Source organism: Pipistrellus kuhlii, unplaced genomic scaffold (assembly GCF_014108245.1).
Source record: "Pipistrellus kuhlii isolate mPipKuh1 unplaced genomic scaffold, mPipKuh1.p scaffold_m20_p_1, whole genome shotgun sequence".
Lineage (NCBI taxonomy): Eukaryota > Metazoa > Chordata > Mammalia > Chiroptera > Vespertilionidae > Pipistrellus > Pipistrellus kuhlii.
Genome location: NW_023425404.1, coordinates 31,509,056 through 31,531,620, shown reverse-complemented (window position 1 = coordinate 31,531,620; position 22,565 = coordinate 31,509,056). Strand labels below are relative to the sequence as shown.

The window sequence follows — 22,565 nt, the reverse complement described above, 5'->3', positions numbered from 1 at the left end:
GATGAAACACCACCCTCAGTGGGTCTGCAAAGTCACAAGTAAAATAAATTATTCATGGTACCACCCAGTGTTCCTTAGTTTTATGTTATGAGGAACTTAACAGGCTACAATATCAGGTCTTAAATAAAATTAACTATCCATGCAAAGATGTCACATCTCCTCATTTTGTTCCTCGTCCATGTTAAAATGACATCGTCATCAAGTTGCCTAGTTGATAAATCATTAATTTACTCTTGGTATCCCACTTTGAAATGAGGCCACTTTAGCATCATTTTTATACCAGGATATTTTTAGAAAACCAGCCCAGAATTTTAACCATCTTGGTAAATATTCAGCCACATTAAGACAGTGGGCTTTTATTTTCCTAAACTTTGCATTTTAAAGCAGCTGTTACTCAGACACTTCCAGCACCGCAGCCTCCAAAAATATTTCTGGAGAACTAACAACCTGATCAGAGTCCATAATTTTTGTACCTCAGACTTTGAACTATCTTTGCACTAATAGTTCTTGAGACAGTAAAACGTCATTTCTTGAACGGGGCCTTGTAGAAACCTCGCAGGCTTGGTGATATATGGCTTTCCTGAAACAGGCCGGGCTGAAATTGATATCATGGTTTATTTTTGCTCTTCAAACCGATGGGACTTCTGTGACCATTTTATAGTACCTTTATCGAAGACGTGTCATCTCGCTGCGCGCCTTGTTTCTTCTGCGCAGACCGTTTCACCAGCCCCCCATTTTTCATGTCCTCTCTGTGTAATGCCGGCATGTAATCCTTTGAACTTGGCGAGATTTTATTTCACTCCCGTGTTCCTTTGTTTTCCTTTCCTCTCGGAAGCCTTTCTCTACTGATGAGAATTTTAAGTTTACAATGACTAACCTTCCCCTCCTCTGGATGCATGGAGCACATTCAAAGAGGACAGACAGGCAAAAGCTAAGAAACATTTTGTTCGCATTCCTTTTCTTTTAACCTCTTTGGGGTTTTTTTTTTATTTTTTTTATTTTTGGCTGCTTTGACCCCCTCCGTTCCTTTTGATTCCATTGTATTTTCCAGCAGTTTCCAATTGTTTGAATTGGAAACAAAGCCTTAATAAGAGTTCTAGTTAATTTTCTGTCTTGTAATTACCAATCTCATTTTTCTGATAATTGGCCACAGCAATTATATGTATATTTACTAACCACATAGGGGGCTGTGTGATTGTATCTCTCTGCCACCATTGATAATGACACACATATTGCAGAGGTGCTTTTATCATCTTCTTTTTTCCACTACATCAAAGCCATTTCCTCTCGTCCTCAGTAATGAATACATGCATGCATTTGACACAGTTGTGTGCGAGAGAAATTGTTTGGCTCCCACCAAATGCTGCATGCTCTGAGTTTCTTGCCTGCAGCGCTAGAAGGTTGTATGTAATGATATATTGCTCATCCAAATGGCCAAAGCACTCCAAAGCACAGTGAGATTAAAATAAGTCATTCCTTTGTTAATTTAAATAGGTGCATGTATCATACTTTGCAGGGCACTTTGTGTGGAGATGTCAGGAAGGAAAGAAAGCCGCCGAAAGGTATTTTTAATAGCAAATGAGAATAGATGAGAACGGAGTCATTTGCAGCTGCCTACTTTATGTGGTTCTCTTGTTCCAACTGTAGGTCTAATGAGATGACTGTTAAAGTACTCTGCAGTGTAATTTCATTACATCCTGAGCCGTTACACTATAAACACAGTGGTGCTCTCTGTCATTCTTGGAAAAACTCCTAAATTCTTAAAGCCTTCCTTTGCGAGTGGTAATGGGGTTTGCTCCCTGTGTTAAGCGGTTGTTGTCACGCATTTGTTGCCGTGTAGTTATCTGCTCCCGAGAGTGACACCACCTCCTCCCCAGTTCCGTGTGGTGGTCAAGGTGGGAATTTTCCTTTATGTCTTTCACTCACCGGCTTTCTCATCTGATGAGCTGGCCTAGGCTGGCAAATAGGCTGAATTCTTTTTCAGGAAAGCTTTTCCTATAAAAGCCTTTCCAGTCAAGTTTCAAAAAAAAAAAAAATCTGGCCCAAATGATTATGTTAGGGGCAAGCAGTTAAGAGCAGTTGAATATACAAATGAATGTAAATAAAAAGGAAAGTGTAAATAAGCAGCAAACCCAGTAAAAGAAACAAAGGTCAGCACGAGAATAATTCCACAGCTCTTTGTTAATTACAAGACCATTTGTGTTACTTAAATAATCATTAATTTCTCATTTACACTTTCGTACCTTCTTGCCTACCCTGTGGCTATCATTGTCCTTCTCTCACCTCCCCTCCCTCTTTGTGCTCCTGTTTCTCACCATTTTCAATGTGTGTGGCTTTAAATTTGGCATTTTACATAAGCCAGTGAGAGAGGGAATGGAAGAGGCCTATAATTGGATGAGGCCTTGTTTTCCTTTCCACGGAGTGGTGAATCCTTATTATACACTCATCTTTATGCCGTTACTTTGGTGGGGGGTGCAGGGGAAGGGTATAAAGAAAGAAAAGGCATTATTGTGACTTTTGGTGACTTGTTTTTCCTCCATCCCAGGATTCGCCCGTCCTTCCGGTTGGAGAGTTCTCCGAGCCATTTGTACATTTCATCACTCAGTGGTGAGCCTGTTTGCAAACATGCCATGCCCTCAATGTAAATGATACATGCCATTAACTCGGGGCTCCGTGAGACCTTATGGCTCTCCCTGCTTCTTTTCAGAGATGGGAGGGACTTCAGGGCCTTGGGCAGATGGGGCAGCAAAGCTGAAGAAACTGTTTAAATTATGTAAACGTTATTTACACAAAGGGTTGTAAATGTATTTCGGAGGCTTTTTTCTGTTTTAATAAACTGCTGAGAATCAGGCTACTTCTTTGAGCCCAGATATTATTGTTATCCACTTTTTTTTTTTTTAAGAAATACACAGTTTTATAGCCCCGATTCAACAGACATATGAAGCTTATTTTTATTAAAGTAACCTCAAGTTACCCATAAAACTGTCTGTCACTTAGTGGAAGCAGCATAGTTTATTAATTCATTTGGTTTCCAGTAAATAACTTTTATCTTTGGTTATATTTTCAACACAATAGTGGTGTCCCATTTCAATGAATTTTGATGCTTGAAAGACTCTGAAAACATGGTTCTCTCAGGCCCACGTTAAGCTTTAAGGAACTAAGAAGAACCACAGAATTTAGACCAAAGGGGCCCTCGGAGTCTCCAGGCAGCCCCTTGTCATGTTACACCTGAGGAAGCAGGCATTTTTCTGCCGAGGTTCTTCGCAGCTTTGCCTTTTCCCTTCCAGCAGAATGTTTTCTTTTATGAGCCTTTCACATCATCCACCTCTCCCTGACTCCTTCGGCAGCACTTATGTGGCCTTGGAAGGCCCAGTTGTCCACTGCCCTCCTTCTGCCCTCTCCCTCCCCCCAGCATGGAGAGAGGAGGACATTGGGAGCAGAAGAACGATCACCCCCAAACAGGAGACAGAGCCGGCTAGAGCCTGGTGTGGACATGCTGGAGCTCCTTCATAACTACCTTCACTTCTCTCCCCCTTCACCCAGCTCCTTAGTCCATCAGCCCTTCAGAGTCGCATCCACTGGTGGACAATGAGCCCGCCACCCCTGCAGTGCCCGGAACGGTGCGATCGATCCAGAGGCCTCGCTAAACTGAAGTGGTTGCACTGTCCCCATCCCCGCCCCCATGATCCATCTGGTGATTACGCTAAAGTGAAACCAAGAAATATTCCTTAATATAAATGTCAAGCTTTATCACCTTTTTGACTAAGTGTAATATGTTACCTCTTAATAAAAATGTCTCATACAGTTTATATTTCACAGAAGAAGAAAAAAGTAGAGAAGAGATTCCCCTCCCCTTATTTTTAAAATTTTATTAACACTGTTTCTATTTATTTTAAATACTTATTTAATATTCCGTCGCTTTTAAAAACTGTTTTCACTCTGCAAACAGTTGTTTTTTTTCCAAATTATGCCGTGTTGAAAAGGATACGTGTTGGTTAATATTAGAGCCATTATTCAGAAATATTTTTAGTCTTTCTTAATTTCCTTCCCATGGAATTCCTAGAAACACTCAGAAGCACATATGGGAATGCCCCGTTTTGAAATGCAGAAATTGGAAAACAAACCGTGCGATTCTAAACGGCCTGGAGTGCCTGGTGTGGGCATCACTGGCTCTGGAAACGTTGGATTTCGTTGGCTTTGTGACGGGATGACCATGCTTCTCTCTAGCTCACGGTGTGTGGGCTGAGACCAACTTGCAGACAGGGGGGGAAAAACAGATACTATTTTTGCCTTCCCTCCCATCCAAAAAATTAATCAGCTGTTATATAAAAGTTTGATGAAGACGGAAGGAGGGTAACCTGTGTTGAAATTTCCACAGATGCCATGTTGAAACAGAAATGATAATGGGTAATAGCCTTATTTTCCCAGGAGATACAGCTACTTTGGAATGTCAGATTAGGACTGTTCCCAACTCCACCGGGCGAGACAGCTTGAATGACTTGCTAACGGATGCAGTGTTGGAGAGATGCATATGGTTACTTATAGGGAAGGCAAATGTCCTTGATGCCATTAATGGCTCATAATTACGGTTCTTGTTTACCAAATGATTGTTACATCTCTCTGCTTAAAAAAAACACTGTCAGCAATGCAGGGATTGTGTGTAGGTTAGAGGTTGCTTTATATAAAGAAAAACCATCTGTGTGATTTTCCAATAGAAGCAGCAATCTGTCTTCATGACTTCAGCCACAGACGCTCTGTGTTTTGTATAAATACAGTTGTCTCATGCAGGTGCTTTATCACGTAGCTGAGTACACACTTCAGCTACTAATTGTACCTATTGCACTAAGACAAGAAATATTTTACATGAGGAATGTGATTCTTTAAGCAGCTTAAACAAACTTAAGTTTTCCACAGCTGTTTAATGAATTGGCAACTTGATTGTAGCCAAGATAAATGAAAGTCAAGATAATGTAATATTAACCCATTTGTAATTTGGTAGCATTTCAGGCGTCCTCAAACTTTTTAAAGTGGGGGCCAGATCACGGTCCCTCAGAGAGCTGGAGGGCCGGACTATATGAACTACTAATTCCTACTGTAACACCTCGGCTGCGCTCACTGCCCAAAAAACCTGGCGGGCCGGATCAGACTCCTCTGCGGGCCACATGTGGCCCGAGGGCCGTAGTTTGAAGACCCCTGATAGATTCCTGACCTCTTTTATGTATTGTTATCTGGAGTAACAATGATGGCATGAGATGTCTTCTCATTTGAGCTGATAGTCATGTTTTCTTATTATCTTATCCCAATTACCAAAAAGTATATTGTTCCCTAAATTTAAGTTTGAAATAAATTGACAACTGAATCAGGAAGAGAATATTGCTGCTTTTTTTTTCACATTAGTTTCAAAAGTAGAATTAAGATAAATTTAAATTCATTATCTGTATTGCAAAAGTAATTTTGAAAAACTTGTGTGAGTGTGTGTGTGTGTGTTTCTGATTCTTGAGATAACCCCAAAGTCTGATTAATGAAAGGCCAAAGTAAAAGGAAGAATATACAGGCATTGCTCAGAGATACTGCGGATTCGATTCCAGACCACCGTAATGAAGCAAATACACAATAAAGCGAGTCGTAATCTTTTTGCTGGTGGAGGGTCTTGCCTTCAGTTTGTAAAAAACGCAACATCTGTGAAAGCACATTAAAACAAGAAGTACCTGTACCTTGGGCAAGAATTAAACATGATGAATTTTGATAACACCCCACATCCAGGGGAAATAGTCAGTAGTGGAAATTATAGCACAGATTTACAAGTGATATAAATATTAGGCGTTTTGTTTTTCTTCTTACAGCATGCGGAAACAGCCAAAAGAAAGGCCAGCGCCTGAGGAATTGATGGTAAGTAAATTCTTTCACTTACATTAGACTTCTTCATTTATATAACTGCATAGCATTCTGTTAAAAGGACCGGAGTGGAATTTGAAATATCCAAAGGCTCTAGAGAGGCACCCGTGTATACTTAATTTGAGTAGGTGTGTTTGAAGCTCCGACCCTCAGCTGGTAGTTTTTACTTTTTTAAAAGCCCACCACCATTTTGCAACTCAGTGTGGAGTTGTTCCTTTGCCTTCTACTTAAGGGTCATAAATTAATCTAGGCTCCGCCTCACCCTCATTTGTTAGGCCAGCCTCTCAGAACTCAAAGGATTAGTCACAGAGAAGATAGCGAGTTGAGTTTTTAGTGCAACCCTGCAGAAAATTTTGAATGTGGCCTAGAGTCCTCTTGAATTGATGTAGAATGAAATGAGATTAACTGCAAAACATCAAGTTAATGTGACCCTTTGGTCTTTCCTCAGAAAAGCAACCCCAAGGCTGCTGGTGCTGTGTTCTCAGCTCCAAGACTGCCTTCTTTGATTGCAAATGACAGTTTTTAGTCAAGCAGGGAGAGAAACAGAGATGCTCCCTAACAATTCCCAAATGGTCATTTGTTTAGTGCAGATTGTTGTGTTGACAGTGCACAAGCTGTTTAAAGTAACGTTAGAATTGAGCGTTCGTAAGTAATAATTATAGTCTCTTTCTAATGCTTTGCATACCATTCCCCGTCTTTAGATTGTTGCTGTCAGAGCAAATTCCAGCCAATTTTCTTTCACCACTTTCAACAATACGCAGTTTATAGATCCTGGTACAGAGGTTTTCATCCATGTAGTTTATCCTAATAAACACTCTAAATGCACAAACTTCTGTATAATACGGTTTCATCCCCAAACAAGATAGCTGTCCTGTCCCCTTTGCATCGTGACTGCTTTCCAGGGAGGTCGCTTTCTCCTTCCAGTCACCTCTGGAGCAAAATTTCATTTTTCAGGGTAGTTTCAAGTTAAAGAAAGTTCACCCCTAAAACCTCTATAATTTATAGCTATGCCAGTTTCATGTCTAGAATAAACTGGTCTTGGTGGGGTGGGGTGGGGTGTCTCTGTGATGGTTGGGAAATTCTTGCAGTTAGTCACATTTAAGAAAACTTGGAGCAGATTCTAGATATGGAGCCCATTTACCTTGTACATTATTATGCTGTCGCTGGATAGCATAGGGTGGCCAATAGGGTTTCATAAAACAGTTAACGTTTGTAAATGCATGTTACAGTGTTGCAATGAGTTGGCCAGTTATAAATAAAACATGTGTAGAGGGCACATAGGGACATATGTGCTGGTAAGGAACACCATTCCAGGGTGTCACGTCATAAAGATAAGGTAAGGGTGGGTATGTTCAGTGTGTGTGTGTGTGTGTGTGTGTGTGTGTGTGTGTGTAGAGAGAGACACACACACACAAGGGATACATACTTCAATATATCTCTTTACAACTATACATTCTGGTGGTGTGCTGTCCAACATTTTTAATTAATAAATATCAACAAATCACAATGAAAAATTTAGTCACAGGAAGCACTATCCTATACTTAATTTAACATTATTTCTAGTGCTGCTCACAGTTTGATTTAAATGAATGGATTCTCTCAGGTATAGCAACAGTGAGGCTCCCCTAGCTTAGAAAGGCTCAGTGAGGAGGCAGAAAACGAGTGTGTGTAAGGCTCCTGTGGTCAAGGGGATCGGGCCCTGCCTGCCTTTGGCCAAAATGTTGGGCTCCTAGGTGATGGGATAGAAAGTGGATGGCCCCTGGCTTCAGGAACCTGAGTCACATCCTGGGCATCCAGTCTTAAAGAGCCAGTTTCTTTATTCCTTCTAGCATATTAATGGCTTTAATTTTTCCTTTGCTCTCTCTGCCTGCAACCTATTTGATGGTGCTCCCATCTGGAAGCTGCGAGCATCCTCTGGAATGCATGAACTGGAGAGCCCATTTGTCACTGTTGTTGGGTGCCTGCCTTTCACAAAAAGCAGTTTATTTCCCAAGCGCAGTAACTCCAGGCAGCAGGGTACCAATGTGGTCTGCACAGCTTGGGCCACATCAGCTATGAGGCCTGCAGGATCGACAAGGTTTCCCTATGGGCCTGCATTTTCCAAATCAAAGGAAGGAAGTCAGATGGGTTGGGTGGAAACATGCATACAGTCTTGCAGGAGATGCGGAAATATACAGTAACAGGCAATAAAGTAACTGCCAGGAAGAACTCGGTGCTGTGAGGATCCTTCTTGGGAAATGGAGGAAAGCTACTTGGAGAAGGTAGCATTTGAAAGGGCCTTTGGAGGATGGATTAAATTTTAATAGAGTTTCAAGGGGACATTGCAGGCAAAGCATGCGGTGTAGAGGCCCCAGACCTTTTCAGAGCAAAGCGAAACCTCTGCTGTCTGCTGGACCAGAAATCCCTCACCACTGGCCTCGTGGAGTCCCACACCCACAAATGTGGAGTTCAGATAGGCAACCTATTTACCCCCCGCTGTGCAGTCTACTCAGAAATTCCATTTCTTATAGAAGGAAACTGACTGACACAGAAGCAGCGGACCCACCTGCACATGCCTTTTGCCCAGAGTGAGTGCTCTTGAGTGGACTCCCATTCAGTATAGGGACTCTCCGTTAGACCCAACCAAGGAAAGCAGCCAGCCGTGCGGGCAGCCAAGAACATGGAGCGTGCCGACACAACCGGACAGGACCCCACACGCCCTCTTTCTGCTCCTGCGATGCCGATGCCAGCATGGAGGGACACACTTTTCTTTTCAATCACCCAGAAGTGTGTCGCAGGAAAGAGCTCCGTCTGTGCTGCTTCAGCTCTGTGACCTGGCCCAGCAGACTTAGGGAAAAGTTCCCAGGCTGCAGCAGCTCTGGAGGTGCAGACAGAATGTTCACAGGCCTCAGACAAGCAGGGATGTCATGGCCCATGTAAAGGAAAAAAACAGAAAATGGCTTCTCCTGGTCAAAAAGGATTGGTGAGGCTGCAGCAAGAAAGGGGAGGACAAAGATGCAAAGATGGTAGAGAAATTATCCCAGAATGTCAATAATCGGACTGAGAAAGCAAAAAATTAAAAATCAGACCCTCAAATTCAGGGACAGAGACAGCCTAGATGGGAACACTGAGATGGAGAGGTCCTAGTCTGGTTTGCTATTCAAAGTATATGTTTAAATATTTTTTTAATAAAGGAGATTTGATGAGAAACATTATGGTATTGGCGAGAGAACCCCTTGTGCAGAATTAATCTTCCTTTAGGGTCAGGCTGTGACTTAGCAGGGAAGGCCTCCACACTTCGCTTCCTTTAGCAACCCCCAGTTCCCTCCCCACTGCGCGTCTTCATCTGCTAAATGAAGGGGAGGCCTAGACCAGCAGTCCCTGACCTGGGGTCTGGGCCTTCAGGAAGTCTGCGAGCGCCCCCGAAATTACATCTCAAGTCAGGAATGCATGTGGGGATTTGCTGCTTTTTTCTTTTTCTCTTTTCTGAAAAGGGATTCATGGCTGTCATCAGTTTTTCAAAGGGACCATGACCCTGAATGGTGGTTAAACTCCCTCGGTACTTTCCCGTTCTGTTAGTTAGAGCTTTGTGGCCAGGACCAGAACAGAGCTCTGAAGTGAGGCACTCACTGGGAGGGTAGTTGCGTGGAGTGGGGGAGGGAAGGAAAAGTCTTCTCTGTTGGGCTGGGCAGGGCCTCCCACCTGCTGTCAGGAGGCCCTTTCGCCTTGCAGCCCACTGACAGCTCAGCTTAGCAGGGAGGTGTGGGCCATGGGCACCTCTGCAGTTACAGTTTGGGTGCAGAGTCCTATAGATCCTTCTATGCATTTAAAGTATTTCCAGAAGCTTTCCATGTCTAAGCTCTATTTAATGGAATCTATGCATAGTAAGTAATCAGGTCAGAAGCAGCAGCACCCGGTTTGAGATCAATCGCTGGCTAATACTTTAGCTAGGCCACTTTATTATCTCATGCTGATCCGATTCCCATTCTCCTCCGCCTTTGTAGCATGCACTTCGGCTGTGGTAAGAGTACGTATCACATACATATTAAAAACATATACCCATTCTATCTGTATGTAAATGCGTGAGGCACAGCTGGATATTGCAGAGGAGTTTGATTTACTAATAGTTATTATCTGTTCTAGCTGTTCAGTGGCAGAGAGAATTTCAGAGAAACAAGCTGGTGCAGAAATTGTCTTTATGCTTTTGCTATACTGCTTTAGTAATTGTTTAAAAACGCGGGTTTTCTCCTTAGGTTCCAAAATGCCTGTTTTGGGGGTGTTTTTATGCATTTCCATGTACATTCCGGAGCAGGGTGTCCTCGTTTAGCATTTCCCCAAGTTTGGTTTTCAGGCTCCTAAGAAGAAACATAAGAGAGCAGTTTGCAAATGAAATTTGACGTTTTGCTTAGAAAGCAAGTAAATAGTGTGACATCAAGTACCTGACGCAGGTGTGGGTTTTGGGAAAGAAATGTCAGTTATAATCAAAATAGTACTTTTAGATATTTTCCTTCTAAACCCCAGCAGCTGCAAATGTGAAGGCATCTCATTTCTCAGAGAAGGCTTTATGTGTAAGAGGTGGTATTGTTTGAGGCTAATAAACACCAAACTGCTCCAGAAAATCTGTTTAAACATTTAATTACTTGCAAAGAGATGTTAACTTGCTTAACTCCTCTAAATTAAATTGTCACTGGTAGCTTTTCTGCTTATCCAAACCTGGTTGTAATTACATTTTCAGATAGTGTGATTGGTTGTTCTCTCAGATAATCAAAGCATGTGATAAATTAGGCATCTATGTGGTCTCTCTTAAATTTTGGAGAAATAAGCCCTGTTTAATGGTTAGAGTGTCAACCCGCACACCAAAGGGTCTCAGGTTCGATTCCTGGTCAAGGGCCCATACCTGGGTTGCAAGTTCTATCCATAGCACTACTCCCCCCTTCCCCAACCCCTAATCTGGGCATGTGTAGGAGGCAACCAATCTATGTCTCTCTTTAACATCTATGTTTCTCTCTCTCTCTCTCTCTCTCTCTCTCTCTCTCTCTCTCTCTCTCTCTCTCTCTCTCCCCTCCCTCTCCCTCTCTCTCTATCACCTTCCCTTCCTCCCTTCCACTCTCTCTGAAGATCAATGGGAAAAAAATATCCTTGGGTGGGCATTAATCAAAAAAGGTTTGTGTTTGTTTTTCATTTTTTTGAGAAATCACATTACATTTTGTCTCTCCCTTCTAATTCCAGAGTGACTTTTGCCATCATTCTACCTAAACCTTTTGACCACCGTGAGAGACAAATGCACCAGACAATTAAGGAAATTATTTTATTCAGTTTGCAATAGGGAGAATGTTAATTAATAAAGAATGTCTCAAGTAAAAGGTTATGGATGCAGGTAAACAGGAAGTTATCAGCCAGTCCCGTGGAAGTCATGAGGAAGGACAGGAAAGGGGTGATAAGGGGTGGTCCTCTGTGATAAGGGGTGGTCCTCGTTGGCTAAGCAAAGGGTAGGGCAGTTTCTCACCTGTCACTGCTCTCTGGGAGCACAAGGGCTCAGGTAAATTCACCACCTTTTACTAAATGGAGCAAGGATGAGTTTTGGTTTATTTTGATCCAGGGCCTAGCTGTGTCCTAAGCAAGTGTGAAGTCAGCCCATTTCTCCAGCTCCCTTGCATTGTGCTTGCAGCCTAAGCTTTTTAAGACACTTAATGATGGTTTAATAAGCAGTTTTGAACTTGGTTGTAGTTGATTACATTTCAACTACAACATGTTATTGCCTGTGTCCTATATAGCATATTTTAAAATAGACCATTAGGGCCAGACTCATACATGTGTCTCTTAAAGATATTTTTTGCTTTAGGTTATTCATTTGGAGGCGCAAATCAGTTCATTAGTGAGGTACCCAAAAACTGCAGGGAGAAACCCAGCTGGGATTGTAACTTCAACTAAATATTTCCTTCAAGCACAAAAGGCATCCCAGAAGCTGGGGCTCTACATGGAGTCCAGTTGACAACCATGTAATGATTTCTTATTATTTTCACGTTCTGAAGGCCCTTAAAATCATCTGTTTATGTCTGCTTATAAATAGGAATCCACTAGTAAGAAGTTGATTTTAGCCTTTTAATTGCACATAATTACAACAGCAGAATCACTGTCTGGATGCTTGAGATCGCACTAAATCAGACAACTTTAATTTGGAATTTTGATGACACGTTAACACTTCAACAAGAACAGAGAGATTATAACCCCAGAAAACAAGCTTTGTTTTTCCTTAAACGTGACTGCTTAATCTTTTCACAAGACTTTTCGCAAATAAATGTGTGAGTATTTATATACATGCACATAGCAAGAGAGATACAGATAGATAAATCTGTCACTCCTTGATCATGGTAGTGTGACAGGTTTAATTTCCCAGTTAAGGATACCTTTTTTTCTCCATCAGTCAAGTCAGATCTCTTAATATAGTGATGATTTGCCCGTTTAAGATTGCGGTTTTTTGAACTCCTGCCTGCATTGCTGCTTTTTTGTTGTACTGCGCTGACTGTCATCTTCCAGCATCGCGTTTCAGGACACAATGAGGCGGTGTAACCTTGACCACAGCGGTAGTTCAGTTACCGGGAATGCAGTAAAGTGATGGATCAGGGCGCTCTCCGGTGTTGTGCCACGTTGGGGGGTGGGGGGGTGGGGGGGCTGGGACTTCGGAGTGTGTTGCACGTTAGTTCCTCATCGGCAGTTTCTGTTATCTGGGGGGTGGCCTTGGCCCAGAACCCTGTCCTGGAGGGTCTCATCCTCCTCCTTCGGCTTTTCCCCGCTCTTCCCCTTCACAGGACTCACTCTTCTCTCTAGAATTTATTGTCTCCAACTTGGAATAGCACTTAATTGCATGAATTACATAATTCACCCTATATTTACAAGTGGGTTAGGTAGCACAGTGGTTTCTAACCCCGGCAACTCATCAGAATCTTTTGAGTAGGTTAGAAAAAAAAAATCTCTAGATCCCCACTCGGGTCAAGGAATCTTTGGTATTTGTACCAAGGAGCAGGTACTTTTTTATTTTTAAAGCTCTCCAGGTGGTTATAAGGAGCTACCAGAGGAAAAACGCATTGATTTTTTTTTTTCTTCAATCCTTACCCGAGGATATGTTTTTATTGATTTTAAACAGAAGGAAGGGAGAGGGGGAGAGAGAGAAACATCAATGTGAGAGAACAGCATTGATCAGATGCCTCCTGCACATCCCTTGACCAGGGACCTAACCTGCAGCCCAGGCATGTGCCCTCACCAGGAATCAATGCTCCAACCACCTGAGCCACGTCAGCCAGAGCTAAAAACTCATTGGCTTTTTAATGCCTTTTTTCTCCAACTAGAGTATGAGTTCCTTGAAGGTGGGTCATGGTCTTAGAACTCAGTGCCTAACTTGGTTCTGTGCCCTGTTATTCAGGCCCTGATCGAATTAAAAGAAATCACTATCGATTATGCTATGCATGTGCCATTCTCTCTAATCCATTTCAAAAAAAATACACTGTGCTAGACAACAGATAAGTACAAACAAGATGTCCCTTGTGCTGCAGGAACACACAGGGTAATCTTGAGGAGACTGACAGAAGAAGCAGCAAGCCACGCTGGGCATTGTGATGTCATACTATCAATAGTTAGGACGACCACACTAGAATACATGGTCAAAGGTTTTTGTTTAACCTCCTGTTAGGAGAGATCATATGGGTAAAATAATTTGGTGCCAAAATTAAGGAATTTCTAGGCTTTAGCAATGGTTGCAGGGATAACATTCAAAGCCTTTATCAACCAATAGAATAGAGACTTGGCCAATCAGAACAGGCAGCAGCTGTCAGTAGTTCCACCCCGGAAGTCTGGGAAGAGCAAGAAGACGTTAAGCAGGTTGCTCAACAGCACCTGTGGCCTCTGGCTTGCATTCTGACCACCTCCCACAGTTAATTCCAAATCAGGGGATCATTAGAGAGCCGAGACCTAGAGGAGACCGCCTGGCCAGCACCCTCTGCCTGGTTAGATTGATGGCAGGGACCCAAGGTCTTTATCTAGCAGCGTATCAGCTGCATCCCACCCCACCTACTCACCCGCAGCCCTTAGGAATAACGGATTAGACTGAGAAAGACCAGGGACATCTAGCCATTTGTCAGAGAAATAGAAGGGGATCTTGAAACCCAGTCTCTGTGGTTTGGGAATTGCTATTGAAGGCAGCAAACTTGCTTTCCTATGAGTACTCGCCAATAAATGGATGCAATTCTTATCAATAATTAATGAGTCAAACCAGGAGTTTCAAGGGCTGGAAAAATCTTAGACGCTTCCTATTTACAGTTGTAACCAGCTGGATTTGTTTAGTGGGTTGTTTGCTTTTTAATTTGTAGCAGTTTTGAGAGAGACCTTTGGGGACTGCATGTCTTGTGGTTTCAGTGAGGCCTTTTGTAGATACACGGTTTGTTGGGGGGTCAAATCGGCCTGCAGATCGTTTGAGGTTCACTTGGCCTTTGGAGCCTGCAGAAAGGCAGTGGAGACATCTGGGCCTCTGTCCTCTATTTAATTTTCAAGATTAGAATTAAACATTAGGCCTTGGTCTACAGAGAGGCATTTTCCGGAGGATGGACTAGTTTCTTTCCAGTATTCTGGTTTACCGTTTCTCTGTTCTCTTAGAAATGGTCACTGATTCTGAAGTAGGAGAATAGGTACCATTCGTTTATTCATGCAAAGGTTCCCTTGGCACAAATGAAAATGGAATTTTCAAATGTAACCCGATTAACTGAATTGTATACCAATGGCCTGCGTGTGTTTCTGCTCCTTCAAAAGGTTTCTGAATGGCCTGCGTGTCTTTTTAAACTTGGGGGGAGGGGCCTTTAATTAATAGCAGGACTTTTTAATTGTGGGATCGATGTGGAGTTGACAAAAATTTGTATAAATAGGGTACATTTTTCCACTTAAGGGGGCTGTGCTGAAACATTTTTAATTGGATTTTCATGGTGATTGACAGCATTTGATTATGACAGTAACTTTATTTGGCTGGACTGCTTTAGCCTCTTGTTCAGATTTTTCCATCAAAGCTCTTTTTTATCCTCTGAATCCCCAGTGGAGCAGCAGTCATTGTGGAAGAGCCTTTTAGCACCTTTGTTGTCACCATCCCTGGTGACAATTGGACCCAGCTGGTAGTAGATAAGAAAATGTTCCTTTCACAAAGCCACTGTGTCTCCCGCCTCTGCGGTTTCAATAATTTTAAGAGCCTCCAAAACCTGTTGAGGATTAGAAGTAGCTTTAGATGTGAAATGAGTGTTAAGTATTAGTAATCGGGAGATTAGGGCCCCAGGGACAATGGGAGATAAACAACTGCAATTAAGGCAAATCTGCCGATGTAAACAAAATTTAGCAGAAACAGATGCCCTAGCCATTTTGGGGGATTGATTTGAGGGCACCAAGGAATCGATTTTTGTCTTGTTTACACTTTCAAACCCCTGTGATATACTGGGAGGCTAAATATTTCATACAGCCTGATTTTAGTTAATTTTTTTTCCAGTGCCTCACAGTAGGCGCCTCTCTTCTCGCAGTGACCAGGCCTGAGTTTATTCTGCATTCACAGGGAGCAGCTAATTGTCTATGAAGGGCCCCCGTGTTTAAATGGGCTTGACAGGAATTTAAATTTTGTTTCAATCAACCCCTGTGCTCACAGCCTGCTCCAGTTTCTAATTTTTAAATTAAACATGATTTTTTTTTTTTTAAGCCACAGCCTTGCCTCTGGAATACTCGCTTTAACTCTCAGGAAGGCCAGTTGGCCACCCTGGAATGCTGGCGTCTGCAGGGCCTGAGGCTGGACAGGCCTCTCTCCAAAACAGGCATTTCCTCCCATCAGGAAGGACAGCGGAGCTTTGCTGTCTCCTCCCCACCTCGGAAATGGCCCCCTTCCCAGCCCTCCCGGGCAGGCAGCAGGCACTGGCGCCGCCTTAGTCTGGAAAGTGGGTTAAGCACCAGAGGAAGGTGCAAGGATAGCTTCGAGGGGCGGGTGGAATTCTAACCCGCTGCACACTGGGTGCAGATGAATGTTTCCGCCTTTATTTGCAAGGTGAAGCGGGCGAGAGCACTCTGTGGGTGTCATGGTGTGCGTGTCGGTGTGCACCCACCAGCTTTATTTCTTGAACTCTGTGCTGAGCATCCTCTCTGAAGCTGAGGAAGCAATATGTCAGCCTTGAATCCTGACAGTCTAGCAAGAAAGATGAGACTATAAACAGCCAAGCACAGGATAGAGTGTGCAGTTCACCAGAGACCCTCCCTCGCCTACTCCTGCCCACCTTCACCTCGTGGCACTGGTTTCCACGACCCCTGTTCTCTGCCCTTCGGACAGCCCCAGACGCTGGGGCATTCTTACACGGTCATGCCTTTGCCATGGAATGCCCTTTCCTCATGTCCACACAGTGAACTCCTACTCAGCCCCCAAGACCCAACTGACACAGCCTCTCAGCTGTCCCAGGCACGCTTCAGGAAGTCGGTGACTTCCTGTTGTATGCCATCCTTCCTCCTGGCAAGCTCAGCTATTAGTGCCTTTATCACACTTTGTGGTAACTGGTTTGGATGACTGATAACAGTGCATAAATAAGACCAGGAGTTCCTGGAGGGTAAGATCAGTCTTACTTATCTTTGTAGCCTTGGCATATAACCCGGTCCGTAACCCCAAGTGCAATGTTCACTAAACAATTACTGAATTGAAATGATATGAATTTAACAGATGAAAAGTTCTTGGGAAGGCAGGATTTCTTTCAGCCAGAGTTTTCTGGAGAAACTTTTAACAAATGAGCCAGGCCTCGCAGAATAATATTTGGGTATTTATGTGAGTGTATTGTCTTCGGCATGACAATTTAAAACAAAGCTGAGATCATAAGGGACAGCACCAGACCCTTCAATACCCACACTAGCCAAAATCTATACTATGACTTATTTTCCCTGATCTTACTTCAGAGAAATTGGATGCAATGTGGAGCTGCAGATAAATTCAGAAAGGCTTCTGTTCTTTAACCTTTAAAAAATATGTTTATTGTAGAGAGAGAAAATGATCTAAACAAATAATATTTTTAAACACATGAATTTATAGAGTTCTTTCAAATAGTTATCTCATTTGACCTTCACACAATCACTGTAAGGATTTTTCTTATTCCCATTTTACTGATGTGTTCAACTGGGGCTCAGAGAGGCTAATTGACTTGCCTGGAGTCATGCAGCCAGGAAGAACATAGAACCGTTCAGCATTAGTCAGAGCCGAATATCGATGCATAGAGGGCAGGGGACTCTTTTTGTGGGTGTGAGAGTTTCAGATAAGTCCACCTGTTTCTTGTAATCAGAAATACAACTAAACACAAGTACCCCACAAAGAAATGTGGAGGATTGCAGTGGTTTGTGCTAGTGAAGCCAAGATGCCCCTCTGTAGTGATTGTTCTACTCACTCCTTTGGTCCTCAGTGCCAACCAACCACAGGAAGAGAGAAAGGAATCTGCAGCAGTTTGCACCTAGTCTGTTCGTGGGCAACCAGGCGAGGGGGCCGGAGGACTGTGAGAATTTGTGTTTCGGTGGTAGTGGTTTTGTCAGTTCTCAGCAAAAACTGGTGGTGGAGTCTGTTCTGCCATTGGACCAGCCACAGACTTTCTCCTTTCCAGTTCTACCATCATTGGTTAAAGACATGCTGTCCCCTGAGTGTGGGAGAGTCCACAGTCTTCACTGAGAACATGCTATGTGCAGAATATATTGCTAGGTGCTATAGTTTAGCACCCAAACATGGACCACAGACTAGTGGTAGTACCTGAACTGTTTCTTGCACACAGTAAGGAGTTTGTGCCAGAATATAAGTCAAGCATGTCTCAAAGTATTCTGTTTAATTAGGTTTTGTGGTTTTTTTTTTCCAAAGCTTTCTTAATGAAAGAAGTTATATGCTGATGTGCATTGTGGCATTGCTCCTTATCTCGTTGGAAACCAGTAGCTAGCACACAGTTCCCAGGCCAACTACTTAAGTTGCACAGCTGATGGGAATCTGATCAGACACTAACCTTGCCCTTCACGGCCTACAGTGTGTGAGGAAGTAAAACTGTTACATAGCCCCTGAATTCCCTGCAGCTGGCATGATACAAGGCACCACTAACAGTTCAATAATCTCTTTTGAGGAGATGGCCAAAAAGGACTAAGTGAAAGACATCCTACAGAATGAGGAAAAACATTTGCAATCCATATCTCTGATAGGGGTGAATATCCAAAATATAGAGAGAACTCACACAACTCAATAGCAAAAGAAATTGATAAGTAATCTAATTTAAAGATGGGCAAAGGAGAGGCAGAAAGGCTTGTGCCAGACAACTGGCAGGACATGCTTTGTCCTTTATAGGTGAAGTCTGGAGACTTGGAACATGAACATGGTAAACTAAAGAGGGCGACGATCCGGGTATCAGAAGACACGATTTCAAGTACAGCTGCCGCCTCTGAGTAACGGGGAGATCAACAGCTGCTTAGCTTGTGTGAGCCTTGGCTGCTCCATCTGTAAAATAGGGGTAGTGATACCAACCTTGAATTTTGTGCTTGTTTTTTTAGCAAAACGGGGGTTATGAAAGAGTGTTTGTGAACTGCAGAGTGCTAGACATGTGGAGCACTAAATCATTCAGCTTCCTTGGGTCACGATTTTCTCATCTAATGCTCCTGGACAGTCCTAACTAGTAGCTTCCTAGAAAACAGATACCGGTATGTTCAATGGAGCTGACTGTGACTTAGGACAAAGTTGCGTGTGTTGGGTGTTTGCAGCTAGTGTCCAGGGAATTGGTCATTTCTTAGGGTGGATGGACCTCCGTGGGTTATTCTTCCCCAGTCAGTAGAAAGCCCTAACTTTCTGTGTCTGTCCTCTATTATTGGTAACATGTAATCAGCATCTTGCTGGAGGGAATTATTGTGAAAGTCAGTTAATCGACAGGTATTGTTGTCTGTGTCTGTGAGGTTCTGTGATGGGTTCAAAGGAACATAAGAACTCTCTGGATCCTGAGGGAGCAGACTAGACATAGCCATAGGAGGCAGTTAGGGGAGGCAGGATGGGCTGGTGCTGCTGCCTTGGAGGGTGAGAGAGGCCAGAGGAGGGCGGCCCAGGGGTCAGTGGTCAGGGAGGCAGCTGTTATGTAGGATGGTTAGGATTTGACCGAATATGGAATTTAGAAAGCAGTGCCTCAGCAGAACCAGCCCCCCCCCCTCCCTTCACCCCTTCTTCACTGGCTACTGATCTTCAGACATGTCCCTATCCCTCTCAGGCTCAGGTTCCTTGCCTGTGAAAATGTGGTCTCACAAAGCAGATAATTTAAGAGATAAAAGTATGTTATGCTGCCCTGGCCAGTGTGGCTCAGTTGGTTGAGCATGGTCCCATGTAGCTCAGTTGGTTGAGCATGGTCCCATGCACCGAAAAGTCGCCAGTTTAATTCCCAGTTGGGGCACATATTCAGATTGTGGGTTCAGTCCTCTGGTCGACAGGAGGCAACTAATTGATGTTCTCTCTCTCTCTCTCTCTCTCTCTCTCTCTCTCTCTCTCTCTCTCTCTTTCTCCCTCTCTCTCTCTCTCTCTCTCTCTCTTTCTCTCTCTCTCTCTCTCTCTCTCTCCTCCCCCCCCTTTCCTCTTTCTCTAAAATCAATAAAAACATTTTTTTTAAATAATGTTATGCTGCCTCGGCCTGGTAGCTAAGTTGGTTGGAGCATTGTATAATGAACCGAAAAGGTTGCAGGGTCAGTCCCTGGTCAGGGCAAGTAGGAAAGCAACTGATATACACACCAGGGTTTCTCTCTCACATCAATGTTTCTCTCATGCTCCCTCTTTCCCTTCCTCTCTAAAATCAATTTTAAAATATATCCTTGGGTCAGGATTAGGTTGGTAGGCATATGGATGGATGGATGATAGATAGATAGATAGATAGATAGATAGATAGATAGATAGATAGATAGAGTTATGCTTAGCATAATGTGTCTGGCATAAAGAAGTGCCCAATAAATGGTAATCATTAGTATTGCCAGCATCACTGTTTGTTACAAGAGAGAAGCTGTTCCAGGAAAAAGAAACAGCACAGGCTGAGACCAGAGGACACAGAACAGTGAGGAAAGAAGACCCAGAAATGAAGTGGGTAAAGTTAGCTGGGTGAGTGGGTCCAGGACCAGCAGGGCTTTGGACACCAGAGATGATGCAGTGGCTAGATGGGGCTGGTGCTGTACCACAGCAGGCAGAGGGGACATGCAGGACTGATCGCTGCCTGCTCCGTGTGGACCAGACTCTGGCTGGAACTGACTTATGAATAGCAATGTCCTAACCCTTTGGCTCTTTCTGAGATTCCATGAAGGTCTCTCGCCAGAAGAGCAGGAAACTGAGTTCAGAGCCTGTAGCTTCTTGGCAACATGTCATTTGTGTCCCTTTATGCATCTTCCTTTCGGTGTCCTTTCTGTCACTATCAGGAAAAATCATTAGTATGCTAATCTAGCTAGCCATCATTTTAACACTGACCTTTGCTAACCTGCCTTTGCAATTTCAGGAACTATGTTTGACTTCTCTAAAAGTAACCTTAAATTGTAGTCTTGTAAGAATTCCAGAGCTGTATCCCTCACTCCTTCTAATGAGGTTATGACCAAATGCTCATTATAATTGCTTTAGACTCCTTTTAATTTTCAAGCTTATTAATCATAAGAAGAGTTATTTAAAATTGCATAAATTAATCTTAGATTAAAAGCCCATCAAAGCCTCGAAACAATTAAGAATAAGTAGGATTTCCCTGGGGCAGCAAGTTTTATTTTAATATTGTAGTCAGGTGGATATCAGAACCTTGAAGTGTGGTAGTGATTAATGTATGCAAAATTTAAATGAGATTTTTTAAATGGCAAATCTAAATCACATATTGACCTAACTGTAGGCTTTAACCGCATTGTCTGTCATATATTTAAACTGTTTACTAATCAACATTTTAATTACAGTGTGTGCTGGCAGACCCTAGGACAAATATTGTAAAATCTAGCATTTTAAAATGTCACTGCCAAGTCTGTTATCCAAATATCGCAAGACTTTTATTGGGAAGAGTGGAGGGATGAGGAAACAGAGCTAACTTTCTGCAGCGACAGGAGACGTGGCAGACAGAGTCCTGAGGTCTGGCTGCCGGCGGCCAGGATGCTTCCATCCCCACTCGCTCCTTGGATTCTGCTGGTCTTCCTCTCCATGGAGCTGCACCTGGGTCTCCTCTGAAGTGATTTATGTTTAATTAGGGAAATATTTCCCTTCATGTGCTTGAGCCCTGGTTGCCAAGTGTTGTTTACTTGTGTGTGTCCCTGGGGTCCCTAGGCCCCCTCCCTTTGTGAGGTTTGGAGATATTTCCCAAAATTTGCTTCGACCTCAGCCACAGTCAGCAGCCTTTTGTCCTGCTTTCTCTCCTCGACCCCCTTCCATCCCCGTCACTGCCCAGTTAGGCAAGCTGTCCCCAGGAAGGTGGCCATGGGCTGTCTCAGTTTGGAAAGAATTTCTCTAGTTTATAATACTCTGTTTCGTTATTGAAGGGAGATGGGTAAGAGGGTCACCTTGAACAAATTATTTGCCCCTTGAAACTTCAGGTTCTACTTCATGGGAAAGAGCTCACAGTGTCCAGCATATTCTTTCCATTTTTGTGCACAGAAGGCACTTAGCATAGTAGTCGGAAAATAAGAGGTTCCCCCAAAATACTTCTCCTGCCTCATCATTTTCTAAAGGTGGGTTTTAAATTATGTTAAACATTCAAGTAGTACAGAAGGATATACAGTGAGAACCTGCTCTTCCAACCCCTCATGGCCCCTCCTCCACCCTCTAGAGTTAAGCCCTGTTAGTAACAGTTTGTGTGTTCATCTAGAATGTTAACGTTATTTTCTGTACCTTGCATTTTCACTTGTATGTCTTTGAGAACTTTCTATATCAGTTAAAAGTCTACCTCGTACTTTTTAATGGCTACATGGTATTTATTTATTTAAATGTTCTAGGACCCTGTCATAGACCGTTTGGCCACTGACAGGCCTTTGCTATTAAGACAGTGACCCTTTCCATCTGTATCTGTTTGTGTACAGCAAGCATGTCAAACTCACGGCCCACAGGCCACATGCCTCGTTTATTTGGCCCGTGGTAGCCTTTGAGTTTGACATACTTGGTGTACGGGGTATAAGAACCAGTTCCCTTCACCTCTTCTGATATTGAATTATCAGACTTTAATCTCTGCCAGTCTGATCAATGGCAAATGGTTTCAAGTTGTTGTTTTAATTTGCATGTTCTTATTAAGTATGAAGTTGAACACGTGCATATGTTTATCGGCCATTTGTAATTTTTTCACACTCTGCTCATTTTTCTGTTGGATAGGTTGTCCCACTTCCTTCACCTTTTTGAGCCTAGAAAGCAAGGGAGGTGGATGCACCATCTCCGAGGCCCCTTCTACTCACTAGGCTGAGTGTCCTTGGGGCGGCTTTCACACCACCAAATGGGCCCATCTGCCCATGACCTTGCCGAGCCAGCATGGAGGTTGCATAGCCAACAGCTGGGAGTAAACTGCAAGAGAGCCATTTTCTTCTTTTGTTTAGTTGTGTGTTTTCCTCAAAAAAAAAAAAAAAAAGCAGGCTTGGAAATTACAAGGCAGAGAGCTGGGATTGAACTTCCTTTAAAGCTGCCTGTAGACATCAGGAATATTTATTTTCTC

The 22,565-nt window shown here is 43.2% G+C and overlaps 1 protein-coding gene across 12 annotated transcripts in view; it reads left to right on the top strand.

Moving 5' to 3' along the window:
• The window catches only part of MAP2K5 (mitogen-activated protein kinase kinase 5), a 242,176-nt gene that overhangs the window by 202,873 nt on the left and 16,738 nt on the right, over window positions 1-22,565 (top strand). For 7 of the 12 annotated variants that reach the window (XM_036437869.2, XM_036437860.2, XM_036437850.2 and 4 more), the window contains 2 exons: window positions 2,546-2,607; window positions 5,844-5,889. In XM_036437869.2, the coding sequence (XP_036293762.1) occupies window positions 2,546-2,607; window positions 5,844-5,889 (108 nt within the window). Of the gene's footprint in view, window positions 1-2,545; window positions 2,608-5,843; window positions 5,890-22,565 lie in introns of those variants that run through there. The other 5 variants (XM_036437910.2, XM_036437900.2, XM_045581233.1 and 2 more) reach the window with 2 other exon arrangements.